General features: G+C 33.8%; 2 protein-coding genes and 1 long non-coding RNA gene across 4 annotated transcripts in view; 1 reads left to right on the top strand and 2 right to left on the bottom strand.

Moving 5' to 3' along the window:
• Positions 1-2770, top strand: part of Hmbs (porphobilinogen deaminase-like protein l(3)02640) — a 31928-nt gene extending 29158 nt beyond the window's left edge. Inside the window, exon 7 of the mRNA XM_085954902.1 lies at positions 58-2770. Within this exon, the coding sequence (XP_085811028.1) occupies positions 58-1193 (1136 nt within the window). The 3' untranslated portion in view covers positions 1194-2770. The remainder of the gene's footprint in view (positions 1-57) is intronic.
• Positions 1-24299, bottom strand: part of LOC147067155 (uncharacterized) — a 561518-nt gene that overhangs the window by 444837 nt on the left and 92382 nt on the right. The window lies entirely within an intron of this gene.
• LOC147067163 (mitochondrial import receptor subunit TOM20 homolog) lies at positions 7257-22890 on the bottom strand. Of its 2 annotated transcripts, XR_015071544.1 has the most exons (6): positions 22691-22890; positions 21349-21446; positions 17854-17958; positions 10962-11109; positions 7932-10246; positions 7257-7745 (listed from the first exon to the last, which is right to left on the bottom strand). XR_015071544.1 is itself a non-coding variant. In XM_085954915.1 (5 exons), the coding sequence occupies exons 1-4, from the start codon at positions 22818-22820 to the stop codon at positions 10990-10992; spliced, it is 453 nt and encodes a 150-aa protein (XP_085811041.1). In that variant the 5' UTR covers positions 22821-22890; the 3' UTR covers positions 7257-10246; positions 10962-10989. The 2 variants fall into 2 exon arrangements, 1 of the variants encoding a protein (XP_085811041.1); XM_085954915.1 differs by having other exon boundaries at positions 7257-10246.

Here is a 24299-nt window from a genome sequence, read left to right as displayed (position 1 = left end):
ATTTTCAAAGGCAATATACTCAGCTGCTGTCATATAATGCTGTTCTAATTTCTTCAGGCGGAGGATGCAGCGCTCCCGTTGCCATATCCACCGATATCACAGGCGATGCTGATAGTAGAAAGATGGAAATAACCGGCGCTGTGTGGAGTCTTAACGGTCAAACTAAATTGCAAGAATCTATCGTGCACTCGTTCGCCCCATTCCAAATCACTGGTGTCAAAAAAACCTGCCCTTATGATCCCGCAACAAAACTTTATCGTTCCGTTCCAAGCGGCAACATAATGGAGGCCGAACAAAAATCGAATGGAACTGTCGACTTAGTCAGAAATCACGAGGATGGGAAGTCTGATTTTAGCAACAAAGAAGCGGTAAACAGCCGCGGTAAACACAAATTAAATTCAGAATCCACCACTGACTGTGACGAGCCGAATATGAAACTCAATAAAACAGAAGAGGAAGCGGATTGTCCCGATAGTGACGCGACCACCGTCCCAGATGGCAAATGCTGCCGCTTGAAAAGCTTAAATGAGGTGATGAACAGAGTGGAGCCCGTGGACATTGAAAACCTTATCAGCTTCCATGAAAAACTGCTGCTTCCATGCCGCAAGTCTTTCAACGGAGTCTGTCCCGTCTTCAAATTCCCCCCTGACTTCCTCGAGACGCTCAGCAAGTTGCATCCCGAAGTCCATGACTTTCGCCAAGACTTTGAGAAGTGTCCACTAATGGCCAATCAGGTGGTGGCCAATGCTATTCTCACCAGCGGCGACGCCAAGATTATTCCCCAGTATGACATGGACAACCCTAAGAAATGCACCTTCCTCATTCAGAAGAAACAGGAAGAAAAAGTCCGCCATGCCATCAACGGAATTCGAGAGATCGTCGAGTCGATAAAGGTCAACGGCTCTATAGAGCCAGAAGAGACTAGTACAAAAGAAGTCGGGAAGAAAGAAATCAAACTGTTCTGTGGCCTTTCTAAACATTTTGATATTGCCGAAGAAGTATTGGATGGATTCGAGGAGCTAGGAAGGCATCTGGCACAAAATCTAATCGACCGCGGCGCCCTCGATGTCATGAAGTGCGCTCAAGACTATATCAGAGGGAGTGCTAATTCCGCGACGGCCGCTGTCAAATATAACTTCCCTCTGCCAGAATTTCCGGCATACGCATCTACGGAACAATCATTGAAACTTTGAAGGATTCATTCCAAGTATTTCAATCATATAATATTTTGATCTTCAAGAAATGATATCAGAATTGGTTTACAATTTTTTAAATTTACATGATTATTTTATTACATCACGTTACCTGTGGATCCTGGTTAATTAAGAAATCAAATAACGAATTATGTCTGTTATAATAATATGTAGATAATGTACCTATCTCTAATTTTATTACTTAGAATCAGGGGTCGGCAACCTTTTCAGACTTATGGGCCACATTAAACTATTAGTTAGCAAGTGTTGAGAAGATAAGAAGTGTAAAAGAAATATTATCAATTTTTATTAAGTTTTCCAATCTTTAAAAATACAAAAATATTTAAAGTATGAGATGCGATTTACAAAAATGAAACTGAATTAAAAATTGTAATCCGTACGTATTTCCATCTGTCTCCCTGCTTAATGTGACTGTTTTCTCTAACGAAATTGTCTATAATATCCATTTTAAAATTTATTCTGCCTTTATTCCAATGTACCCACCGCGAGTGAATGTATCGCACTAAGATTATCGAATTGTTAATACCTTGGATACTCTAGGCAACTAATCAATATTCCAGGCGCGATACATTCCACTCGCGGTAGGTGCAATGGAATAAAGGTGCTGAGGTGCAAATTCAAATTGAAACATGCCGATGTTCAGTCAGGAAGAAAATTTGTTATTTTCTAAAATTAATGACAGATAAATATAATATATTTCAATTATAAAATTTCCACCCGTATTTATTTTGGTATGTGTTTAAAGGGGTTTGGTTTGGGGTCATTTAAGGAGTTAAAACATTCGTATTTTGTTGCTTTTTTATAAAAATCCATAAATCTTTTAATAAATCTATTCATTTAATAAATCTTCAATAATAATAACGAAAGTGCCTTTTTGTGTTTGCCATCTAATTGAAGATAACTTGTAACATATTAAAGTCATTTTATTCATATACAATATATTATTATTGAAATAGGAGTCAAATGTTATGTTAGTATGTTCGACTAATCTATGTTATGTAGTATGTAAAAAAAATGTATGGCCACTAGTTGCCGACCACTGACTTCGACAAAAGATTCTGATATCTATGTGAGTTCTTAAAATGTTATCAAAATATGTCACAGATCATTTTTACAGCAGTGCCAAAAGTCAATGGAATTGACATTACATAATAAATGTACATGAATTTTTCAATGTACATTTTAGTTTGCATGGTATTATAAACCTGTCTCATGTAATAAGTTGTTAATACAATAATATTATCTATTAACAAATTTCAATTCTTCTCCAAACATGAAAAATGGTTATTTGGTTCAACCCATTTCTAATATTTTATTTTACGGCATCTCTCATTACTGCAGCATAGTATGTGTACTCATGACAATAAAATTGTCTTTGATATAATTTTAGTTCTTTAATAACACAATCACTGCTGACCTGTTAATTAATTTTTAATTACCACATTTAAATATCATGTTAATTATATCTAATGGCCAACTATTGCAAACGTGCCAGTCACGTTGTAAGCACTACATGAGTTAACTTTGGTCATAAAAATGCCTTTTTAGTTTAGTAAAACCACAAAAAATCTTTGACAATATTTCAAATAATTATCATAATCATCGGCACTATGTCTCTACTCCCCTTTGTCTGCCGCAAAGCTGTCCACTGCCTTATGCCTAGTTTACACCTGACGAGTACTGGGCAGAGTCTCCTTGGTTGACTACTTGACCAAGCAGCATACTTCACCGAATAAACGTCTACACATGTATAAAGTTTTTGGCAAGACATTTAATTTTTACGTGTCTTGTTCAATTCAACATGAATATATTATATGTGGAACGTACATTTTTTAGTTTGCTTTTAGTTCTAGAACACCAAAATTTCCCTTCATTCATTACATTTATAATTTTTTTGCATGTGGCTTCATGCATATGCTTATTTTTATATACTGGTGACGTGAAATTCGTTAAGCACTCATATGCTTTACATTCTTGTATGAACGAAATTATTTTTGCTGAGTCCCACTTTGTTGCCATTACTCTAATAAGCTAGTAAAAACAAATAAACAAAGACGCTGCAAAATCACAGTTAACAATGAACTTCCTACTCGACACTTCGACACTCATCGAATGACTGTTCAAACACTCCGAGTATGTGAGCGGTTACAGCGCTACAGGTCGTGGGTGTTTTCACTCAGCCCAGGAAATAGAAACAGTTTATATTCACTCGTCAGATCACTAGACCAAGTACTGTACTTCACGTTCAGATTGTTCAGTATTCGATCGAGTTCACTCTCTCAACGTACTCGTCAGGTGTAAACTAGGCATTAGCCTCGGGGATGCTCTGTTCCTTTCTACACAATCCAACCACAGTCTACGTCTCCTGACCAATTTTTTCTTCTGGTGTATTGAAAGGAAACCACTCGAGTGTCGTCTTCCATCCTTGAGATGCCATGTTATTAATAGAAATACATAAGACTCGAGAAACAAGAACGGCAGTTTCCATTTTTAAAAAGTGTTGGCAAGTCAATAAAATTGTCTTATTTCTCTTTTATAGGTATAATTTCTAAATAAAGTATTATAAAATGTTATATATTATTAGTATCCAAACAACTAAAGATACTTTTTTGAAAAATAATACAAATTAGACAGATATAAAACATTTTTAATGATTTGCCAAGATTTTACAAGAAATGGAAACTACCATTTATGTTTCTAAACCCCTCAATTGACTTATGTGCATAAATTTGCCTTTTTGCAAAACTCTTGCGTTTCTCAATGCATCTGCAGTGAAGTAGTGGTTAGAATTCCGTGTCTATGTCAAACGTGTGTGTTTGGATCTGTTGCATGGATCCAATCACTGACAACTATTCCTTATTATTGTCTGTTTAAATAACCTCTACTTACTTTTCTAAAATTTTACTCAAAAAATACCTCGGTATGTTATGAACTCAAAATTTGTTATTTTCATAAAATATTGAAGTGTCCTATCATATTGAACGATTCTAATAGGACTGCTTCTGCTGTTTATGTTAACTAAAATGTCAATTATTTTCTCAGATTGTTAAATTTATTTATAGAAAACACCATTCCTTAATATATTCATGTTTAATATTGATTATTATTCTTTAATAATAATTTGTACTATACTATTTGAGTAACTTGGAGTCACTCACGAAAATCAGGTTTTGAGAAATACATTAAAAAAACCACAAGAGCACTATTTTTCGTAATTATAAAAACTGATGATCGCCTGTGAATAATGAGTAACATTGTCGGTTTGCATTATTTTTCAATATATATAAAACTCATTCTGTCTTCTTCCTGAGATGTGAAATCTGCCATGACAGTGTGAGAAATATGGATTCTTGATTGGTTTGGCCAGGACAGAATTCATCCGATAGTAGAGGTTATTATTGTGAATTCTCTAGAAATAATCAGAAGAGGCCAATCAAAAATCTTGAGAAATTGTCGCTAGGCTCAGCTGTCCAAGAAACTTTGATATGTCGATTATATTGGCTGAAAGAGCTAAAGAAAGCTTTCGACTTTGATTCCGAACTAAATTTTTCTGGGTAAAAAAAATTTTGCTCCTGACTTTTACTGTGAATAGACTTTATTAATTCTCGAGAAAACAAATATTTTTGATTTAGAGAATTCTTGAATCTCGAAAAATTAAAAAAATCACAAACTATACTCTGTAGTGATCTTTGGAAATTATTTTTATACCATATCCACACTCTCACTGAGACTTTCCCTGCTGCTCTTTGGTACACGGAGGGGGTCGAGCGCTCTTACTGCACCTCATGCTCGACCCACCCTTGGATATGATATTACATGGTTAAAAACTATTTTTGATACCCAACTATTTTTCTTGATGTGGTGATTGTCTTGAAAAATGTGATGACTCTAGGTGACTCATTTGTCTCTTCATGCATAGTATTTATGGTGAAATTAAAAGCTTGGAATTAGCTGCATATGTATATTTATTTTTTTCATTCGCCTGTTATAAATTGTTGCCTATTTTTAAGTGCTTTTGTCATGGGTTAAGCAAGAGATGTGTATAAGAGTAGAGGTATTAATTATTAATATTTCAACTATTATGGCTGGGGATACATTATCTGCCTGTGTGTATATCTGATTATAAATCCATTCTACATGTTAATATTTTATAATAATTATCTAATTTAATATCTTAGCAATTCTATAAATTATTTTACTTCATTGAATGGATAAATTTGTGTATTTTTTTTTCCAAATTTTAATAACCGAAATTATGTTTTTTGTTGATTTTTATTTTTTAGGTTTCTTGTAATCTTAGTTCTATCGGTGCAATATAAAAAAAATAGATTATAAGTCATGCATTAAACTCTACAATAAATCTAATACAACCCGACAAATTCAATATGAGACTATATACATCTTACCATATTCCCGTTGAACCGGTGTCGAAGTATAGATACTGCATTATTTCATATATTCAGCTCAAAATATGTTTTTATATTATGAAACTGTGTAGTAAATCGTACAAATAATGAAGAAAGTAATTACTTCAATGCCTAACAAAGAATGGTTGTTACAAGTAAGCGATTCGCATGGGATATAATACAATAACTGCCACCCTTCACTGTATGGCCCTGTCTAGGTGCTCTAATCTGGCTTCACTTTTGCTAGGATCAGACCTGATTGTATTCAATACTAATTGTAATTTTATGAACAAACAAAAAAAATATTAGGTTGTAAAATATATAATATGTTTATAAAACTTCTTGTATCATTAAATGATACAATAATAATGTCATGCTATTGGTATACTTGAAACAATGGAAAAAAATCTTATAGCCATATTTTTTATATTCAGGCTTGAATGATTGTAGGGCTTTAAATATGAAAGATATTTTATTTACCGGGAATTTGGATTAAAGCGGGTCTTTTCCAAGTATTGTCATTTCAGTGACGATTAGGTTGTAAGGTTGAGGTTATTTCACAAATATTATTTTATCTGTATCTCTTTCAATAAGAAACAACGAAAAAAGAAAAATGAATGAGCTACCTACTACCCCACCGAGGAGTTCAGGGATTCAATCTTTGCTTAGTATTTTTGCACAAGTATGTGTTCATTTTATCTTACACCTGCATATTTTTGTTCTGTATGATTTAATATAAGTTATATATTCTAAATAGATTATCTAAAATAGATGGCGATAAATAAATATTTCACCTACCTGTAATCGAATGATATGAAATTTGATACATTTTGTTTTGTAATAAATTTGCTGAAATTAGTACAGGTGTTACAACTAAAAAAAAGCCTTTCTGTTGATCGACGATCGGATAGTCTTTAGAAGTGTAGCCCCTAAGTCTGCTCTACTCAATGTAAATAATAAACTGTTTATTTAAGTGTTATGAATGTTTCACACTTTTATTTATGAATGGAAAAAAGTATTGAAAGAATATTTGTTGAAGTGAAGTTTCAAATCATTAATGTAATATAATTTAAGAAAAAACAATTTTATGTAAAAATCTTCTGTGTATATGGGTTTGTAATTACAAAAGGGATATATTTTCTGGGATAAAGTTGTTTTAATTTTGTATCCTCAAACGACGGGCACTCACAATTCCTTGTCATACCTTCATGTCTCCAGAGTGCTGGTTTTATTAACAAATTATTGTTTTTATGAGAAATGGACGTTAGCCACTTGCTCAACCCAACAATTATTATTGTAGGGTAATTAACGAATATTTCTGATGCTCCGCTCCGCATCTATGGTCCATAGGCCAATAATGTACAACAAATCTCTGACGAGTGACTTTTTATTAGAGCTTTTATGGTTTATAAAGGAAATAGGATGAAATCTTACACATTTATCAATCGTTAGTATGTTGCGGCACACCAGTTTTGCCAAACCCGGAACCTACGGCGTTATAAGCTGACAAAAGTTGTGTGTCATAATTTTGGTAATTTTTCTTTTTGGTGTAGGCATGGTCTTGTGAACACCAAAAAATATAATAATTGATAGATTGTTCATGGAAGTGGAAGTGTGGGAAAATAAAACAAGATAATTATGTGATAAATCAATTTCCATAATAATTATATAACATTTTTATTTTATTATCTCTCAACAGCGTTACTTAAAAAACAAAATGCACTCGCTACCTATTAAAAATATTCTCGTGCCTCGCCGTCTTCCTTTTCAATTCTCTCCGCACACTCTCTTTCATCGATACACAATACAAAAATATTTTTCAAATCGAGGAAATACATCCAAATTTTGTGGTCATTTATGTATTGTTATTAATATAAACAGAAGAGTACAAACAAATAATGAAGTCCCTGCCATCCATGCTTGCAAAAGTAACCATAGCAACATACGTCATTCATATACTTTATTATTTTTCCTACATTTAACATTGGTATTTTCAATGATTCCATTAGTGATTTCATACAAATTTGTTTAATTTGTAATGTTAGTACGGTTTGTACACATAGTATGTCAGTGATTCCTAACTAGGTTCTGTGGAATTCGGGGAAGCTTGTAAAAAAAACTTTCGCTAATGCTTCAATTACACTGAGCTTCTTTACGAGCTGTTTGTTGGCGAATTTATAATCTGCCTGTAAAGTCGCCCAGTGTAATCATCGAATAAGCTAACATTTCGATGATTACACAGGGCGACTTTACAGGCAGATTATAAATTCGCCAACAAACAGCTCGTAAAGAAGCTCAATGTAATTGAAGCTTAATAAAGTAAAAAATAGGCAAACTGACCGTTTAAAAAAAATTAACTATATTGAAAGTATATCTTGATTAGACATACCGTTACTGACAGGCTGCCAATGTTTGCAGCAACTCTCCAATTAAGATAGCAATGCAGAAATAATAAAATGGTAGGTAACGAATTCACATAAAAATTGAGATCAAAATAGTAAGGAGTGTTTCTTTTGAAATTTATGTCACAGCTAGGTAGGGGTTTTGAGGTTTTATAAAATACTCCTGAGGGTTCCACTGAACAGTAAAGGTTGGGAATCACTATGTAATGGTTGATCATAAAAGAACAATATAAATCGAAAGTAAATACAATTATGAGTATATTGCATGTCCAGACAGAGTTGATAACTTTCAAAGATTACTACAGGGAAAAATAATATGACGATATCTCATGCTAGTAATCCTATCATGAATTACCGACATTGTTAAATTATTTGTGATGCATGTATGTACTTATCTAAGTACAACTATGTTATCGCTGGATTATTAAAAATATTTGATTTACCATCTCTTAAAACCTCTTCAATTCCTTCATGTTCTATCAGGCCAAGTGAGAATATATCTCATATTGAATTATTTACTGCCTCATGTGACATGCTTTACAATGTAACCTCAGTCAAATGGTGGTAATTTAGTGCAAGCAATATAATTGTTTCAATTCCAATTTTACTTGTATATGATATAAGTGAATGCTCTGTATCCACAAGAGACAATAATTATTTCGACTTTCATAAAAAAAGAAAGATTATCATCTACTGATTTAACAGAACGTAAAGAAATTGTTCTACACATTTACAACATCAAAAATGTAAATTATTGTAAAATCCTATGCCAATCACAATTATTATTAATTCATTCGAAAATAATGTACTTTTCATTTTATTGGTTTTGGTTGCTCTAATTATTAATACTAAAAACGTTATCTTTGCTAGAGACCGACAAGTTTAATGTGAGGCTCTGCTGCATAGTTGCCGGGGAGCCTAGCGTTAAACCTGTCAGTCTCTAGGCTTCTGTTTGTGGAAAACTATGACAACAGCCCATTTTGTTTACAGAGGTATATTATATCAACATTGACACAGACATTCTAACCCATGGGACTTACTATGTAAGTAGGTGTGTACATAATAATCTATTATGTCTGTTTTGATTAATTTATTTATTGCAATGCTTGTTCATAATAGTTTTTTTCGCAACAGATAGTGAAAAGTTTTCCCAGATGAAGACAACAAGCTACCGGTGTTACTATAGTAAAGCATTTATTTTCACCAAAAATGTTAATCTCTAGGTAATAATCGAAATTAGTGTTTCCAAATAAAAACAATATTGACTAGAAAATATTTAATATTATACACCTAGAAGATAAATGAATACATACATACATTCAACAATAAACAGATGATTTATTCCATCTTTTTAACATCGGGGCGGAACAACAAACTTTCATGTTTATAAAATGTACATTATGTTGTGTCCATTTTCTAGTTTAGTTTACACACACCTGTTATTGGCATTGAGAAATTGTCATTTTACGAATACAGGAGCACTTCACAACGTTAGAGCTAGACTAATAAGCCACTTAATAGTACGAAGCGTGCGTAAACTACAATAGAATACAGATTTTTTCATAGTTAATAATACAAAATCAGCAGGATTTGTACTTTCGGCAATTTATTCCATACCTACAATATACATAATAATGTGATCCGCCAAAATTATCGAGGAACGCGATTTTAACAATATTTACATTGTTCACTTTTGTTTTAAATTATTGTTTTCAATATTTTTTTAGAATATATTAAAATAGTAAGAATGTATTTTGGTAAGTGGACCGCTCAACTTTGCGGGGTATTTGGAAAAAATGCCTCTGTGTCAAGATGGCTATGAAAATAATACAGAAAATATTCCTAGACAATTGGAAAAGCTTTTAGACTTGAATCCAGAAGTGGAATGACAACGATCAATGATGAAATTGATGACATACATATATACATATCTAAAGTCGAAAACTTATTTGACATAAATAATGTAAACAAAGCTGGACCAATTAAATATGCGTGAAAAGTAAGTGTTGGCTAGAATCCTTGAAAACAAAATATTAATCAAGTTGGTAACATTGATGATAAAAAGGATAAATAGAAGCAGGAACATTAATTAATTTAAAGAATTAAAGAGTGTTCATGGTCATTGGTTGTTTCCTTTACACATACGGTCACTACATTCCACATAAATGAACATTTTGATATCCTAACAATAGACCCCCCCCCTTCATTCTGGGATACACGAAATCTGAAAAAGAAAAACAGAAATAACTATAATATAACATTAACATAAGCCTCTTGTTATGTGGAGAAAATCGTGAGTAATTTATAATTCAATCCAACAGCAAATTACAATATAAAAGATGTCTGCTAAGAATGAGACTGTTCAGATATTAGGTCAGTGATTCTTGTGAATTATTGCTAACACTAACTACTGAGATGTCTCAAATTCCGCCAAAAGAAGGGCCTACCAATTTTGAAATTTCGATCAATATAAACATATTACACGAGTTATCCCGATTTTAGGCGCTTACAATGGAAAACGGTAATGTGTCAGTCTCGGATTCACATGTTTTTTCAATGTTTAGACCCAGAGCGTGCACCTAATTGTTTGAGTGAGTGGCTAACATCCAATTCTTATAAACAAAAATCTGTTAAGAAGGCTCTTCGAGAGGTGGCCAAGATGCATATCGGGTTATAGAGCCAATTAAATAACAATCTTAGTTATGACGTCGGTTGGGAATCTTTTAATTGAAAATACACAATTTTTATCTGGGTGTTTTAAATTACAATTATTAGAAAAAGTGACAAAACTTTTTTTTGGCCTGGTTGGGAATCACTGTGAATAAATACCAGTAGGTAAAACAGACAAAACGCCTGGGAGTTAATAACTGCTGGTCAACAGCTTAAAGTTCACATCTACCGATCATTTATTTTTTAATCTACATGTGAGTGTATTTTACCTGTCAATGTGACCTCTTTGTTAGGCATCTATTCGAGATCGTCATCATTGATGATCTGCGCTCGCTGAGCTTCAAAGGAGCCTACGATAGTCGGCAACCGCTGCAGAAGAAGGTGGAACACAGGTGCTGGCAAACTTTGTTGCAGTACCTACAAACAAATACAGAAATAACAGTAACTTTCATTTCAATTACACGAATCAAAATTAATGCACATACACAAAAACAATTTTTCGGTGAAAAACATTGAATCGATGAATATTGTCACTCAGTGAGGCATGAGTGATTCCTTAATATTATCATTTTGTTAGTGACCATCTAGTTTTCATACGATTTGTGTTTCCGGATGAAAAAAATGATCACGTGTGGAGAGAACATCACCAAGAGTATGTATGTATGTTTCATATCATTTAGTGAATATCTTGAATTTGTAATGTTCACTTGCGTAAATAACTCAAATAAATTAGAATGATTTGAATTGCATTGTACAACGAAGAACACTTTCGAAAGAATTATTGCAAAAAAATATATAGGTCACATTCCTAGTGGCAAAGGGCCTATTGAAGGAAGTTAGGCTATGTTGGATAACTGAAAAAAAAACGTCCTAGGACAGCAATATTTACAGGGAATTTGAATTTTGTTTCAAATTAATTAGTTTACTGATACTTTACTGAAAGTAAAAATATTATATTTACTTTTTTATTTCATTCGACCATATCCGATCCTAATAGGATCATTTGGGCCTCCACGGAGTGGAGGTTTGTATTAACAGATTTTGTTTTTTTACGAGAAATGGATGTCAGCCACTTGCTCAACCTATTAGGTCCATATTCTGACTCATACACAAATTGAAAAACAATGTGTACTTGTCTGTCCCAGGATTCGAACTTGGGACCCACGACGCTATAGGCCGACGCTTAAGCCGCGCGGCCATCATGGGTATAGTGTAGTTTTATAATAGTGATATACTAAAAAAGACAATGGGTACCAAAATAGTTATTTTGCAAAAAAAAGTGATTCCTAACCATGTCGAGCTAGCGCAAAATAAATTTTATGAGTTCAGTAGTCAAACCTCAGGTCCAATAGGCCAGGCTATTAAGAGAATATTCAATGCGCGTAAAATAACACAGTAAGTTATAGACAATAAGCACAAAGGTGTAGTCTTACGGAAACGTTTCATATAGGTAATGAATTAGACAGAACAAACATCTCAAGGACAAACCATGTCAAACTACATACAAAAAACTTTGGATTATCCCAAGCCTTTGTTTGCGTATGTTAGTAGAAGATTCACTAGACTCGAAAACAGTATGTGTGGGTCAATGCTAAATTCAATTAAGTTTTGTAATAATAGTCAAGAGACAGATGGCTCTACTGTATTTTTTAGTTTCAAAATGGCTTCAGGTGATTAAAATCTATTTTTCTTAAGTAGGCTTTAACCCTTAGAATGCTACGCAACGATATATCGTTGTTTTTGATATTGGCCACAACGATCCTCGTTTTGCATTTGATGCCTGAAATGTTAAGTTAATTTTGGAACATACTACTGCTTCAGCGGTATGAAACATTTTTGATATATTTAGTTTTATTGTTGTGTAATATAACTTGATTTATATTATGTTTTGTGACTGGGTAGGGTTAGAACTTATAACTATTGTATTTTTTTTCATCGCATCAGCATTTTTATAATAAAAGCATTAATTTCAAATACAAATTTCAGTTTACAATATAAACAAATTTCGTTTTTTTATTTGTTTACAGTCAAATTCTGGGTGGAATGACAATTTTTTATTTAATACTAGCTGAAGTACCCGGCTTCGCACAGGGTCGCTTCGTGGTTATATTTATCTTAGATATTTAAAAAATATTTAAGAGGTAATTTTTTTTTTAATATTAAAATATCTGTGTTATACAATATGGCAATATGAAAATAATTCTAATAGGAGTATAGGTCAAACAAAAGACCACTAAATTAAAATCGAATCCAAAGTATGCAAACCAAGGCCTGAACAAAAACGATGCATGAGTGCGAGTGAGAAAGTATTCGGCATCCTTATAATCTCTGCGACACGCGCTAGAGTAAGATAAAAGGTCTACATATGTTTTCGTTAGTTTATAAAAGTATCGCCAACAAATCGTGGAGAATCGCTTCACGTAGCATCGTAGCTCGTGTTGCTAAATTGCTATTTTTTGTATTAGACATAAAGTCAATGGTAAATATTTTTTGTTAATTAAGTAGGAAAGATGGTTCTGTGTGTTGTATTAAAATATGGCAGCCATACTGATAAGCAAGAATATGGTATTACGTTTCATAGGTAAGTTGATACATGTTCATGATAATTTATTTGCATATTATTATATATATTATCAGTGACCTAGTGTTTCTTTAAAATAACTTAAATTATGGATATCTTTACCTAATGGTTGCATTTTGACCGCTTAAAAATACTATATAACGTAAAAAAATAGAAAATTATATTTTAATTCTGAGCGTCTAGTGCGAGCACTTTGGGCGAGCACTACCGAAATGGTCTATGGTCTCGAACATTTGTAGACAAATGCGTTCGCTCGCTCACAAACCAAACGCATGGCACGCAGCTTCATTTAGCAATGCAACGGGTGGTGTCTAGATGTATCTATAGTCTATGATGCAAACGTTATTAATATGTAGTAAAAAAAATCAAAATTGCATGGAACAAACAAACAATAAACGTTGTATTTTATTTAATACTAATTTAGAAACCTTCGCAGGTGTACGCACAACAACTCACAAAAGTTTCATCGCAATCGGTTGAATGTTATAGGAACGCATACGAATAGAAGAAGTAGATGATTTTCTAATCCAGAAATCTTCGTGGGCATGCGCACGACAACTCACCAAAATTTCATTGCGAATAGAAGAAAGAGATGGTTATTCTAATTCAGAAACCTTTGCAGGTTTTGGCACAATTATTGACGAAAGTTTTATTGCAATCGGATGAATGGAAGAATATAAAATAAAAGAAGAAGATGGTTGTATTAATTCAGAAACCTTTGCGGGTGTTACCACAACAACTGACGAAGGTTTCATCGCAATCGGATGATTAGTGTAGGAACCATACGAATAAAAGAAGATATAATGAAGAAGAAGAAGAAGATGGTTGTACTAATTCAGAAACCTTTGCAGGTGTTGGCACAACCACTAACGAAAGTTTCATCGCAATCGAAAGAATGGTATAGGGAACATACAAATAAAAGAAGATAGAATGATGAAGAAGAAGAAGGAGATGATTGTTCTTATTCAGAAACCTTTGCGGGTGTTACCACAACAACTGACGAAGGTTTCATCGCAATCGGATGAATGGTATAGGAACCATACGAATAATGTATAAAGTATAAAGAATAATGTATAAAGTATAGGAACCATAAGATATAATGAAGAAGAAGAAGAAGATGGTTGTACTTATTCAGAAACCTTTGCGGATGTTACCACAACAACTGACGAAGGTTTCATCGCAATCGGATGAATGGTATAGGAACCATAAGATATAATGAAGAAGAAGAAGATGGTTGTACTAATTCAGAAACCTTTGCAGGTGTTGGCACAACCACTAACGAAAGTTTCATCGCAATCGGATGAATGGTATAGGGACCATACAAATAAAAGAAGATAGAATGATGAAGAAGAAGAAGATAGTTGTACTTATTGAGAAACCTTTGCGGGCGTTACCACAACAACTGACGAAGGTTTCATCGCAATCGGATGAATGGTACAGGAACCATACGAATAAAAGAAGATATAATGAAGAAGAAGTAGAAGAAGATGGTTTTTCTAATTTAGAAACCTTTGCGGGTGTGTGTACAATAACTGACGAAAGTTTCGTTGCAATCGGATGAATGGTATAGGAACCATACGAATAAAAGAAAATAGAATGATGAAGAAGAAGAAGATGATGATTTTTCTAATTCAGAAACCTTTGCGGGTGTACATACAACCACTTACCAAAATTTCATCGTAATCCGATGAATGGTATAGGAACGCATACGGGACAGACAGAAAGACAGACAGACAAACAGGCATACAGACAGACAGACATTCATTTTTATATATAAGATATAGCCTATACTCTTCACGAAAGTGCAAGCAATAAGTTAACAAAGTTTTATCGCAATCGGATGAACGGTATGGCAGTGCATTCAATACGAACAAACAAACAAACAAACACACAAACAAATATTATTTTTTATATATTAGATTATACATTTGAAACAGTGGGAAAAGTATTTTAGAACAGTGTTTCCCTAAAAATACTAAAGATTATACTAACTTAATTAATACTAACTTACTTATTTCTAATTTACTAAAGTAAAATACACGGATCGTGACTCCCTGAAGGGACCGTAGATTTTCTATTAAATTAAAGTGGATTTATACTATATAAAAACAATTTCATTTATAAAAAAAATAATGAAATAAAAATCATTTGCAATATTTTAAATGTTCCGATAAGCATACACCATGAAGACCTTTTTCACAACTCAAGCATATTGTACGCGATCTTTTAACGGGGCCACCATTTTTCCTACTGCAAACAATGCAAACTTTTTCTTTTCGGCCGGGTAATTTCCTAATTCCACTATTTTGTATTATCCCTCGTGTGGGATTGTGTGCATCCGATAAATAATTTTTTTCTACCATCCAACCTTTTTCAATAGTTTCTATGATTTGTGATATGAATTGATATCTTGATAATTTTGAATCACTTGCATTATCTTTATATATTATATAAGAATTCAGATTCATCCTTGATATTACGTTAAACGCGACTTTCTTCCAATATTTTCTCAATAAGATGTTATGGGGAGTACGTGTCGTTAGCTAACGCAATTGAATTGAATTAAAATAATATTTTGAAGAAACCGATTGTTTCCAATAGCTGTTAAAAATAAAAACTCGATAGTTCGTTTCGCTCGCACACGTGGTCGTCAGTATGATAGAGCGAGAAAGAGAATTTCAATTAATTTTAAAGGCAGACGAAGCGGGGGATATCTAATAGCCTCATTATCTATTCAAAACGATAAACTAATTACAAAACGTGTTTTCAAAATATTCCGATTTCGCAGAATCAATTAGAGTGGTAAGGTGTCTAAAAATAATACAATACTTTAATTTATCGACAATTATTGGTAGCAATCTTCGACCGGATTTTGCACAACATCGTAGCAGCCAAAGGGTTAAATAATCACCGAGTGTGGAGTCTCCACCACTACCTTGGAATTATGGTATAAGAGCGATCTATGTGCTGAAAGATATAGTAAGAAGCTCTGACGATAGATAGCGTGACTATGGTCCGAGACCGGAAAGTCAGAGGAAGAAACGTAGTGAATGGTATTTGTGGCAAAACAATACAAGAGGTAAAGGCCAGGTGGCAAGGCAAAAGGTAATTTTGTATACCATCTTTTTCAAGTGTCTTAAATTTAAGGTGTTATCTTTATTGAAATATAATTTCATACCAATTTTTACACTGCATACCTATATTTTACAATTGGGAGAAATCCCAAATACTTCATTTACAGAAAAAAATATTTCTTAATTTAGTTTTAATGTTCTGTGAGTAATAGTCTCTAATGGTACGTTTACATCTGACACTTATACCGTTATACTTATTTTATGTGTCTGACATAAAATTTCACTTACTGTTTACACCTGCATGGATCTTGACATAAAATTCTTGTATACTTCTCGTTGAAATAAAGTCTCTACACTTTATTCAATGCAACATTTGGAATAAATATATGCGGTGTTTACATATGGCATTGTAACTTATTCGGACACTTATTTCGTATACTTCTCAAAAACGTTATATCAGTTGTCAGTTGTCAATATGGGAATATCAAAAAAAAAGAAAATAGCAGCGAGTCTTTTGGCAACAAAAATGAGGAAAAAACGGCTAAATGGATGCGGGAATGGATTCAGCGACGAGAAGAACTAGGTGCTTTCCGTTTAATGTCAGAGTTTAAAATCGAAGATCCACCTCAATTTGTGAACTTTAGTTTGCAAGATTGGACCTTTTGCCAAAAAACAAGACACACAATTTAGAAATGCCATAAGTGTAGAAGAACGATTAACAGTAACATTGCGATATCTAGCAACTGGTAAGAAGTGAATCGTCATTGCATATTCAATATATTATCGTAATACGAGTGCAGTTGTGGGCCATAATGAATTAATACCATTTGAAGCGCATTTTTTTCTTCACAGACTGCATCAGAATTTATTAATCGTATGTGCCGAGAACAAGCGATATTTTATTTTCGCACAAAATCCATAGAACACAGCACATCCGATTTATTTCTCACTGTCTATGATTTTTGACAGATCGCTACAGTACATTTATTTACGTAAGCGTTGGGCATACATTCACGATGTATGATAATAATTATTTGTCCATTGTTTTAGAAATACATATACCTAGGCACTTGACTACCTGTCAAACTACGAATAATGTGTCAGGTACTTGACATAAAAGTAGACGGTGGCTGAACTTCGGTGATATGCCGCTGCAAGTTCGGACTTGTCGTATACACGGTGTTTACATTTGCGTATAGTAGATTGAATAAGTGACAGGTGAGTGTCGACACACGCGAAATAAGTGGCTGGTACAAATATAATTACTGTTTACACTTAGTGAATATGGTGTCATACATAAATATGACGATATAAGTGTCAAATGTAAACGTACCATAACATGATGTGAGATAAGTGGTATTATCTTCTCTTGATTAAAAGTTTACTTTTTGTGTAGTAAGCAAATATAAGTGATTATAGCCCTTACACATTTCTGAATGATTAGTGGTTCTGAAGCAGTCAATCTAAGAACCACAAAATAGTGAATATTGTACGAATGGTATTTACCTCGAGCAGCTGTCGCGCCTGTCCACAGAATGCTATGGCCCTTCCGAAATGCTCAATACCCTCATCCAAGTTGCCCGCATTCAGTAATTCTTCTCCAAGCTGAATCTGGAAAAACAAATTACAAAATTGAGTAATGGTTGTGCTGATCGATATAAATCCTCGACTAGTGACGACACATAAGTTGGAAACCAATGTAATATGTCCAGTAGCGCCTCATAGTAATAAAAACAGGTATATATTAATTATATACTGGCGGCCCTCGACTTTCGCACCTAATTGGTTCCTGAAAATGCGTTAGAAAGTAGAGGGATTGCTATAATTATCAATGGAATTCATTAAATTATGTTTATTTGACTTTGACATCTGAACATTTTTTTCTGAAAACCCTTACTGGGGTTTGAATTTTGGCAGCCGTGAAGTTTGAGCACGTCGACACGGGTTTTACTTGAATCCAAATGCATCCTATTAGAATCTCCAATTGGTTTTGGTTTGAATTGGATGCATTTGGAATCAATTAAACCATCAGAATCAGAGCCACTAAACTACTAAACCATTGTAGGTTATAGGTATTATAAAATGTCATAAAAAGGATAGTTAACGATTAAAAAAATTAACGAATCTACTCAACCCACCAGTGTATCAATCGGAACAGGTACATAAAAATTAGGGAAGTGGGCTACCTTCTGGGTTAGAAAGTAGAATAATTCTTAAATGTGGATACATATGGGATAAACTTAAATATGTACAGTATAACCCCTATTTTACGTTTATTAACTCTTTTACTCCCAGCTGATTTAGCCTAGCATATGCGAAAACTCCCAAGCGTTTTTTGACAAAAAATCGTCGATTTAGTTTTTTTTAAATAACTAATTCTAAACATGTTTTAAAAATTTGAAACTTTTTTTGTGTGTTCTCAATGGTGTATAAAGCAATAATAAGTAATAATATTGATAGTTTACATCAATAAAACAAAAGAAAAAAATAATGTATCAATATTTATTTAGAAATGAATGGATAAAACTATGTTTGAACAACAAAACAAGTGTGACAACATTTTTTTATTTATAATTGATTTATCAAATTTTATAATATAATCTATCCTTATGTAGTAACAGAAAAAAAAATAAACAAATTATTATTTATCTATGAAATAGAATTTTTATAAAGTAATCAAAAAAAATCGTATAGTGTCCAAGGTATTCAAGAATATTATTCAATTCACGAAATCGCAAGAGAATTCGATACAGTATCGACGACTAACTGATATGGAATGAAGTAATTTCAAAAAATAAGTCTCAAAGCACTAAATCATTTATAATAATATTTATATTCATGTATTTTTTCACCATCTTACCAAAAGTACAGTGGCATCCATTGTTAGTTCAAAAATTACAAACTTCATTTTGTAATGTGATATATGAATCATAAAACAACTAAAAGAAATATCAGAATTTAAAATGTGTCATAAAAATACTGTTTTATTATTTTTATGACCCTCTTTGGTCTCAAGTTCGACAGCAGAGCAATTATGACTTGTGAGTTAATAGGGTGTGACATAATTATAAATAAAGCCGACACTAAAATAAATGTACTCACACTCAACACACAGTGAATATAATGATTCGTCTACACGAGACGAAATATGACGGGAAAAAATTTGGAATAAATCGTAAATTTGGTTCCAAACTTTCAGCCGATGGAACGGCCCAGATGGAGTTTTCGCATAGGTATGGTGGGCCGAAATATCGGCCCCATGGGAGTAAAAGGGTTAAGGTATTGAAAAAAAAACCTAATTGGAGGGAAAATTTAAAAGGGGGGTATTGAAAAAAAGAACATTTAAATTTTATGTTTCTAAAAAAATAACGTTTTATTAAAAAACAACATTCAATTAAAAAAAATTATTTTTTATTAAAAGAATCATGTATATTAGTTTGTTGCATTTTTGTTATGTAATTCTCTTTCAAGACTATATAAACATTTAAAAGTGTCATCTTGAATATCAGCAAAGCTTGCAAAGTAGGTTTTTAAACCCTCGATGAACCTCATTGCTTCTTCTTTTGTTGGAATATCAACCTCTTCTTCATCAGACAGTTCTTCAGCAGACAAGTCTGCTGGTGTTAAATGACTGTCAACAATGTCATCAACTTCCACCAAGTCTGATGTCATAACATTGGAGTCAAGGTTTACATAATCCTCCAGGGGTTGGTCTGAAATCCTTTCCCAGCCTTCTATAACATCACACTGGATATTTTCTTGGGTACTGGGTGCGTCTTCATCCTGTTCCTTGTATATCCCAGCTTTCCGGAAACAATTCTTGATGGTAGAGTCGGTTATTTCACCCCATGCCTTAACGGTATAATGCATTGCATCTAAAATGGACATCTTAAATTTGTTGGGGTCCTCACCTCGTTCTAACTGACACCATAACTTCTGTACCAAGTTTCTTCTATAGTAGTGCTTGAATGCCCGAATTATCCCTAAATCCAGGGGGTGACAGAATAATGACAGACGGAGTGTATACAAAACACAAACACGATGCCAAAAGAAAAGATGGCGACCAATGGACCAATCACCTTGTTATGCACCGAACTCGGGCCAATCACAGCGTCGCTCGCCGACCAATCACCGTGCGCCGTTCTAAAGACACAGAGTTTTCCCTCCAAACACCTTACGCCGCTCGAATGTCACGACCCAATCATTGTCAAGCGCGCGTAACTCGCATATTTTGAATATTTCCGACGTAAATCGCGGGAAAGAAAAAAGTAAATGCGGGTATTAAATGTACTGAAATACATCGGGACTAAAAAAATTACACGCAGTTGCCGGGAAAACGTGAATTCCGGGCACGTAACGAGGTTATACTGTATTAAAGAATATGTTATTTTCAACATTTACATTTGAATCATAATATGCAATATAGTTTGTCAAATAAACGAAACATGCATTCAATATTGGTAATATATTGCAAGAACATTCAAGGGCTTTGTATTTCTTGTGTTTAATGGCCTCATTATCATTCAGTCATAAACAAACACTGCCCTGGAGATCTTGGTCTATTGTGACTTGCATTTGCATTTCTATCTTATTCTATTTTGCGGATCGGATGTACGTTTGGTTGGATGACATTTAACATAGCTTTCCTGTATTATGAACATGTTTTCATGGATTTGAAAAGTGATACCAAAATCAAATAAGGCTCGGACACACAGAACGCGATCGCGCGATCATCATAGTGGTCAGCAATATAAGAACGTCACACAGACCGTGATATCTTTGTGAGCGATCCAATATCGTATTTGTTTCAGAGATTGTGCCAGAGCCTATATCGTCAGAGTGACTCAATGTAAGAAAGATTTTAATATCTCATGGTCATTGTAAGTAGTATGAATTAATGCCAATAACAAGCAACATTACAATGAGCTGATGTTTTTGACTTTTGGACATCCTGTCATAATTGGAAATAATAACAATTTAACAAAATACAATGACAATTACTTGTTGTAAGAAATATTTTTGCACGGCCTGTCGATCCTTGAGATTTGGCAGCGCGTCCTGGTCCTTCAAGCTGTTGGTTTGTCTCGCTTGCATGCGTCCTATAACCAACATAAATATTATAGTAAGCCGTAGTATTCAATTGCGTTTCCCTTTGAATTCATACTGGTGGTGCGCCATTAGTATTTTGATTTTATCAAAATGTTGATGGCAGATTTTACCAATCGGTTTAGCAAATCCATAGAATATAGAGATCTGATTACTACTTAATACCTACTTAAAATATATAGCATTTTTTCAAGCAAGGCGATGAGATTTTTGCACAGAGAGTTGAGAGGATAATAATTTATCTTGTGAATCGCCATTCTTTAAGCTCAAAAGAACCCTAATCTGTGGGGAGTAATTAAATAAATAAGAATGTCTACCTAATCAAATTTTGTAAAATTAAAATTTTTTTCAATTCTAAATTAACATTAAATAAAAATAATGGTTCTCGTCGGCTTAAGGGAAGCCAGCAGCAAACAAATTTTGAAAAGCCGATATACTGGATTATGTTAGGTTCGGTTAGGTTAGGTTTTCATTCTTGAATGAAAATTGGCACGGTTCCCATCTGGCTTCCCGTAAACCGACTTGTACCAAAATAATTAATTTCCTACAACTTTCATAGGCTTTCATAGGCCCACCCCCTGGCCTCATTGGGTTTGAAAAAACACATTTGCACCCACGGTGGCCTAGTTAGTAGACTGGCCATTCTGAAACCATGGTTGCGGTTTCGAAACCGTCGCTGGGAAAAAATGCATGTTGTTTTTTTTCAATGTAAGTACTTAAATCCAGAATATTAAATACTTGTGGATACACACACTGTTGATAACTAAAGTATCTCAAAACAAATTAAGTATGTTGCAGTAATAAATTAAGTATTATTGGTAAATAATCAATTTCTTGGCAAGGGTCTATTACTTGCAATAAAGAATTGGCTCTGATTCAAGCATGCAATAATCAAGGCGATGCAGATTGCAATCATTTTTCATAATACATCAAAATAACGTCGTAAGTAGGGATTGAAGGGTGTACTATTCCATACGAAGTAAAATCGATTAAAACCTTGACCTGTGCCATGGGGGTTAAGTTATCCAATTTTCGAATGTACCTACGACTGAGATGTCATTCTGTTTTCCGTTGATTTCACAGAAGAAAAACGCTATTTGTGACATAAAATAATAGTACGGGCAAATGGTTGTTGAAAATATCTATGCTAGACGTTATAGAAACAAACAAGAAAATGTTTTTAATTGTATTTGAACGATAGTTTCATATTCAACGGTGAATAATGGAATTTACTCACGCTGTCGAAGCTTCCTTTTAAAATCTGGGTCCTTACGCCTTTTTTGGTCAAAATAAATGCAATACCCTAGGAAAAGGGTACCAGCAACTCCTGCTGCGATACTCATGTGTGTCTTCGACAAATCCAACATTTTATACAGCAAATCAGATATTATCCTACTTTCTCAACCAACTACCCGCATTTACCAACCATAGACAACTGAAATTTCCCGACCTTCAAATTTTTATTATTACTTTTTAAAAGTATAAAGTGCTATTAAGTGTAAATTCATCAAAATTATCATAATAAATAAATATCTATGAGAACTACTGAACCTCTATAAATGAAATAATAGAAATCTAGAATTATTTTTTTTTCTAAAGAAGTACCTACAAATTAATTTACACTCCTGCCCTTCTAAGGTGGTCTTTTATCTGGGGCCCTGAGATCTGTGAGGTTACAATATACTGCGATTTTCTCAATGCCATGTTTGTGATTATTTGTCTTTACTAAATCCACTAGGTACCTAGGTACTGTCATTGGGGATCATGGCCTGTTATAGTTTTTCTATAGTTGTGCCTAGTACCTATTAAAAAATATAATATCTAATATACAATAATTATAGGTACCTAGGTAGCCTATTTTAAAATCCTTAAATGCTGTGAGATTAGCCTATAACAATAATTATTATAGGTAGACTGAAATTTTATTATGACATTGCAACTACAGATTAGATTATTGCAAAGAGGTTGGGGAGTGCTTCAACCTCTTGGATGATTGCTGAATGTTTTATCATTTAAAAATAATAGGTACCCGTACATACGTGCATAGATTTACTGCTGGCAGTATGAATTATCGTGGCATGTAAACTTACATTTTTTATTATTATCATGCAGTTGCAAAATTGCATGCATGAATCAAAAAAGTTCGGAAGCTTCTGAATTTTCATGCGACAGTTGGGATTTTTTCGATTTGCGCCTGCGCAGTAGAACGATAGTGGCGAACTTGCCAGCAAAAAAACGAAAACACCGCGGAGAGACACATTTTGAGATTAATGCGTCAATGACATTGAGCTACTCTACGAGCTGCTTGTTGACGAATTTACAATCTGCCTGTAGAGTCGTCCAGTTGAGTGTCATTGCCAATGCAAAGCCAATAGGTACGCATCGATGAACAACTGTCAAGTCAAATGTGGCGGTTCGATGTATGCGTGCGCTCCATACGACCGCGTCACTTGTGCGTGCATGTATGAGTGCACTCTCGGCCGGCCATGACTGGTCATGCGCGGGCTCTCATTTAAAAGCATTGCCAATGGGACCCCGGCCGGTTCGAATCGGTGTAAAATTTTGTTTTTGAACACAGATTTTCAATTCGGCCGTTCGCTCGATCGTCCATGCGCGGGGTTGCATTGCAATACGATGGTTACAACTCCTTGATTGTTGACCGTACGATAGTAAATCGTTCATGCGCGGTAGGCCTTATTGTTTACATGTTGCGTCTGACAGTTCATTCTAACTATCAAAAAAATTATCTTGGACGAACGTTAAGTGATAGTTAAGTGAACGTTAAGTGATCAGTGATTATGGCGCAACATCTGAATGACCGTGAGGAAGATATTCTAAAAGCAATG

This window comes from Rhyacophila brunnea, unplaced genomic scaffold (genome assembly GCF_057557595.1).
Source record: "Rhyacophila brunnea isolate RB1 unplaced genomic scaffold, BYU_Rbru_1.0 scaffold_4, whole genome shotgun sequence".
Lineage (NCBI taxonomy): Eukaryota > Metazoa > Arthropoda > Insecta > Trichoptera > Rhyacophilidae > Rhyacophila > Rhyacophila brunnea.
Note: the sequence above shows the minus strand (reverse complement) of the source record. Positions and strands in the feature narration are given on the sequence as shown.